We start from the raw sequence: 5,681 nt of genomic DNA, 5'->3' as shown, positions 1-5,681 counted from the left end.
AACTACCTTGGTATTTGAGTGTTCAGGAATTTTAATATGGGAATTCTGGGGTCTGTGCTGTGGATTTAAAAGGACAGATTTGGAGTTCAAGGATCAATGGAATATTCAAGTTTGGGGTTTGGGGAACAGATTTATGACTTAGGAGCTTGGCAAACATCTGGGGTTCAAGAGTTTTGATGAAGGATTCCTGGGATGCAAAATGTTGAGTTTAGAGTAGATTTGAGGTTCAGGTATAAATACAGTGCTCATTTCTTGGAATTTGTAGAAAAGATTAGGCTTAGGCAGTATACTAATAATTGCAGGCTTTAGAGATTTTGATATGGAGGCTGGGGCCAGTCACTGTAGACTTAGAAAGGCAAGCTACAGTTTGCCATCTGGATGAGTCTTTGGTTCTGGGGCTCAGGGATTCATTGATCAGGTCTGAGGTCTTGGGGCTATGGACACAGATGGACACAGATCTGACAGATCTGGGTTTGTGGGTTGAGAACTGGCTTGCAAGTCCAGTAGGGGAGTGGGGGTCACCTGAAGGCCGTAAAGGCGGATGAAGTAGGACTTCTTGGGGTTATCCTTCACGAAACAAACAGCCCCACAATGCTCCTTGGTCCAGTGCTCAGCTCCAGGGGGCAGCGCCAGGTACAGCTGAACAACTGCAGTGGCCAGCGTCTGGGAGGGGAAAGCAGGGGTCAGTGGAGTCTGGTCAGGTGTAGCCACAGGGTCTTGGAGCCAGACCTGGTCCTTCCTGCCTCATGATAATCATGGGCCCGAAGGAAGAACTGCATGCAGCCAGAGGGAAGGCAAGTAGACATTGGGTTCTTCCTGGGAAGGGTGGATGATGACAGGAGATTCTAGGAGAGTAGATGATGGAGAGGGAAAGGAGGAGCGGGAGGAGGGGAAGAAAGAGAAGGTGGAGAGGAAGAGGAGGAAACAGTGAGGACGGGGCGGGGGCAGGAGATCCCCAGCTCACCAGGCATTTTCGTCCAAGCATCTCAAAGAGTCGCTGGTTCTCGTGGTCCTGGAGGAGGGTAGAGGGTATGTTCTGCTGAACCACTGGTGCTCCTCGGCCCCCGGGCCTTCCTCCCATTGGGCCCCCACTCATGGTGCTTTCTGTCCTTGTCTTCTCCAGTGAGGCTCTGGGTGCAGGGTAAGAAGAGGAACTTCCGCAGTGAGCAGCAAGGGAACAGGAAGTGCAAAAACCCACAAGGGACAAGTGAAACAAGCACTCCAGGGGCCCCTTGGTGGGCCTGGCCTCCTCCTCATTAGGCCAACCTTGGGCCCTCCGCCATCAGCTTGGAACCCTCTTCCACTTAACTGCTTAGACCCATCTTTTGGATCAGCTTGTGTCCTCCTCCTCCGTCTTTCTTACTCTCTGGGGCCCATCTCTCTCTGACTGGCTCAGACCCTCTTCCCTCTGGCAGGCAGTGAGAGCTTAGCCATCAGCAGCATATCTGTGTGCAGGGCTCCCTGTGGCAAAGAGTAGCCATGGGCCTGGGTGGCCTCCTTTGTAGGGCACCCAGGTAGCCTGAGGCTAAGGCTCGAGGCCCCTAGTCCTGAAGGGTTACTACAGGAACATTTTTCCTTTTGGCCAGGCGCGGTGGCTCATGCCTGTAATCCCAACACTTTGGGAGGCCGAGGCAAGCAGATCACTTGAGGTCAGGAGTTCAAGACCATCCTGGGCAACATGGTGAAACCCCATCTCTACTAAAAAATACAAAAATTAGGCCAGGCGCAGTGGCTCACACCTGTAATCCCAGCACTTTGGGAGGCTGAGATGGGTGGATCACCTGAGGTCAGGAGTTCGAGACCAGCCTGGCCAACATGGTGACACCCTATCTCTAAAAAAATAAAAGAAAAAGAAAAAAAAATACAAAAATTAGCCAGGCATGGTGGCACACACTTATAGTCCTAGCTACTCAGGAGGCTGAGGCAGGAGAATCACTCAAACCCGGGAGGCGGAGGTTGCAGTGAGCTGAGATCGAACCACTGCATGCCATCCTGGATGATGACAGAGCAAGACTCTGTCTCAAAAACAACAACAAAAAAAACCCTTTTCCTTTTAATTACAGAGCGAGCCCTTGTGATCCACCCCTATCCTGAGTGCCCAGACACTGCCAGTTACCCATAGGCCTCTGGTTCACTCCCCCATCCCTTACCCTTGCCTCTCCACAGCTCCCAAATTACTTTCTGCTCGTCATCCCTTTTTTAAAGAAAGGAACTTTATATCATATATGAATGCCCGAACAACATCTTATTTAGTTTTCATTGCTCTTGAAGCTTGTAAAAACACATAATCTTCAAAGGTTTGCTTTCTCTCCACTGGACATCCTAGTTTTATCTTCACTCACATAGCACTTAACATGTGTGCCAGGCACTGTTCTGAACCCTTTTCCTGGAGTGCGAGCCAGGCAGGCCAAGAGTGAGTGCAAGTTCTGCGGACTTGAAGCTCTCAGGCATAGGGACAGCAGTTTTGGGGAGCTGAGCAGGTCTGGGGTGTGACTGACATTCCTAGGTACCTGAAGGAGGAACGGCACATCTCCAGATGGGACCTGCAGTCCTTCCTGGAAACTTTCATGGCTCCCCATACATGCAGGTTCAAAGCCTCTCTTCTGAACCTAGGCTGAGAGTCCCTTCTGCAGTGGCAGTTCCAACCTCCCTCCCATGTCCCTACTCACAGCTAAGCTTCAGGCCTAGAGCGCTTCCAACCTGCTGATCAGGGCAAGCCCCGATGTGACCTTCAAGGCCATTGCACGTGTTCATTGTGACACTGCTCGCTGAGCGGTCATGGTGTGCCAGGAGTATCTCCAGCATCTGGACACATGGCACTAAATGGGTGTTGAGGGATTGAATGAGGGATCGATAATGATATCCAATTCGATTCAGTGGCTTCAGAGGTTTTTCTAAGTGCCCTCCATTTATTAACTCATTTCACATTCACGGATGACTCCACAAAGTAAGGACTATTGTTATCCCCATTGTACGGACGGGGAAGCTGGGGCCCAGAGGAGCTTGGGTGCCTTACCCGAGGTCACACAGCTTGTGAGTGGTAGAGCTGAGGAAAATTATGAGAGACATAGTTGTTCCCAAGCTGTGAGGTGCCACATGGGGGCCAAGATAAAATTCTTCTGCTTTTCCTTTTCAGAGATAGGGTCTCACCATCATTCAGGTTACAGTACAGTGGCACAATCATGGCTCACTGCTACCTCCAACTCCTGCACTCAAGGGATCCTCCCACCTCAGCCTCCTGAGTAGCTGGGATTACAGGCCACTGCCACTCTGGTGGGCTAATTTTTTAAAAAATTTATTTTCTGTAGAGATTGGGCTTTGCCATCTTGCCCATGCTGGTCTTGAACTCCTGGGCTAAAGCAGTTCTGCTGCCTCAACCTCCCAAAGCCCTGAGATTACAGGCATGAGCCACTGTGCCTGGCCTGTTTTCCATCCTTCTTTTTTTTTCTTTTTTTTACTTGAAGTGGCTTTAGAATTTCTCCATCTTTCTACTTCTCTGCCTCCAGATCTATCCCCTTGAACACTAATTCAGGGGACACTAAACATCTGCCACATTTGCTGATTATTTTCTAAATTAACATTTAAAAGTTGCATATTTCCTTATCAAGGTATGCAAATGATTTTTTTTTTTTTTTGAGAGGGAGTCATGCTCTGTTGCCCAGGCCGGAGTGCAGTGACGTGATCTCGGCACACTGTAACCTTCATCTCCTGGTTCAAACAATTCTTTTAACCTCAGCCTCCCGAATAGTTGGGATTACAGGTACCTGCCACCATGCCCAGCTAATTTTTTCATTTTTTAGTAGAGACAGGGTTTCACCACGTTGGTGAGGCTGGTTTTGAACTCCTGACCTCAGGCTATCTGCCTGCCTCAGCCTCCCAAAGTGCTGAGATTATAGGTATAAGCCACCGTGCCTGGCCAATTTTTTTAATTTTTTTAAGCAAGATCTGGCTCTATTGCCCAAGCTAGAGTGCAGTGCATGCGATCTCAGCTCACTACAGCCTCTGCCTCCCAGGCTCAAGCCATCCTCTTCCTCCCACCTCAGCCTCCTGAGTAGCTGGGACCACAGGCATGTTCCACCATGCCTGGCTAATTTTTATATTTTTTGTAGAGGTGGAATTTTGCTTTGTTGCCCAGGCTGGTCTTGAACCTCTGAGTTCAAGGGATCTGCCCACCTCAGCCTCCCAAAGTNTTAGTAGAGACGGGGTTTCACCATGTTGACCAGGATGGTCTCGATCTCTTGACCTCGTGATCCACCCGCCTCGGCCTCCCAAAGTGCTGGGATTACAGGCTTGAGCCATCGCGCCCGGCTGTCTCAGCCTTATTTTACCCAGTCGCTGCTCAAGAGAGTCACTCTGGTTTAAACGCCTCTGACATATTTGCCCTTCCCTTTTATAAGGGAACCCTTAATCCTAAAGGTTTAGAGGGACAAAGATTCATCTTCTGTAACTTCTTCAGGCTGAATAGAGGCGATGATATTCCTGCCTATTAGGGTCTCTTGTATTCAGGGTAGAAGGGAACTCAGTCAGCAAGCATCAATATGTCGAGGGCTGCTCATAACTGAGTTCTGACAAAACATGACATCCATCCCTCTTGTTTCTTCTGAGCAGCAGTCACAGATCACTGATTGGTTCACAGGAATAAGCAGGGTCAGTCCAAAGTCGGCCAATCAGTGCTGCAGTCTATTTCCCTCTTTGGGTTGAGGGTCTCCTCAGTATCATCCCTTCGTGGATTGCCAGGAAAATGTTACCAGAAAGGGGTCTTGATCCAGACCCCAAGAGAGGGTTCCTGGATCTCGTACAAGAAAGAATTCAGGGGAAGTCCATAGAATAAAGTGAAGGCAAATTTATTAAGAAAGTAGGTCGGAGGCCGGGCGCGGTGGTTCACGCCTGTAATCCCAGCACTTTGGGAGGCCGAGGCGGGTGGATCACGAGGTCAAGAGATCGAGACCATCCTGGTCAACACGGTGAAACCCCATCTCTACTAAAAATACAAAAAATTAGCTGGGCATGGTGGTGCATGCCTGTAATCCCAGCTACTCAGGAGGCTGAGGCAGGAGAATTGCCTGAACCCGGGAGGCAGAGCTTGCGGTGAGCTGAGATCGCGCCATTGCACTCCAGCCTGGGTAACAAGAGCGAAACTCCGTCTCAAAAAAAAAGAAAAAGAAAAAAAGAAAGTAGGTCGGGTTTGGTGGCTCACACCTGTAATCCCAGCACTTTGGGAGGCCCAGGCGGGTGGATCATGAGGTCAGGAGTTCGAGACTAGCCTGGCTAATATGGTGAAACCCTGTCTCTACTAAAAATACAAAAATTAGCCAGGCATGGTAGCACACACCTGTAGGCCTAGTTATTTGGGAGGCTGAGGCAGAAGAATCGCTTGAACCCGGAGGCAGAGGTTGCAGTGAGCCAAGATTGCACCGCTGCACTCCAGCCTGGGCAACAGAGAGAGACTCCATTTCAAAAAAAAAATTTTTTTAAAGAAAGTATAGGAATAAAGAATGGCTACTCCATAGGCAGAGCAGCTGCTGGTTGACTATTTATTGTTAGACAGAGTCTCACTGTGCTGCCTAGGCTGGAGTGCAGTGGTACAGTCACAGCTCAATGTAGCCTCAACCTCCTGGGCTCAAGGGATCCTCCTGCCTCAGTCTCTCAAGTAGCTGGGGACACAGGTGTGAACCACCATG

At 49.6% G+C, this 5,681-nt stretch overlaps 1 protein-coding gene across 1 annotated transcript in view; it reads right to left on the bottom strand.

Annotated features, from left to right (window-relative positions):
• WAS (WASP actin nucleation promoting factor) overlaps positions 1-1,160 on the bottom strand; it is an 8,620-nt gene extending 7,460 nt beyond the window's left edge. The window contains exons 1-2 of the mRNA XM_017523870.2: positions 965-1,160; positions 523-663 (exon numbers count right to left, since the gene is read on the bottom strand). Of these exons, the coding sequence (XP_017379359.1) occupies positions 523-663; positions 965-1,096 (273 nt within the window). The 5' untranslated portion in view covers positions 1,097-1,160. The remainder of the gene's footprint in view (positions 1-522; positions 664-964) is intronic.
• Between the last annotated feature and the right edge of the window lie 4,521 nt (positions 1,161-5,681).

The sequence above is a fragment of the Cebus imitator genome, unplaced genomic scaffold (genome assembly GCF_001604975.1).
Source record: "Cebus imitator isolate Cc_AM_T3 unplaced genomic scaffold, Cebus_imitator-1.0 Scaffold30, whole genome shotgun sequence".
Classification (NCBI taxonomy): Eukaryota; Metazoa; Chordata; class Mammalia; order Primates; family Cebidae; genus Cebus; species Cebus imitator.
Note: the sequence above shows the minus strand (reverse complement) of the source record. Positions and strands in the feature narration are given on the sequence as shown.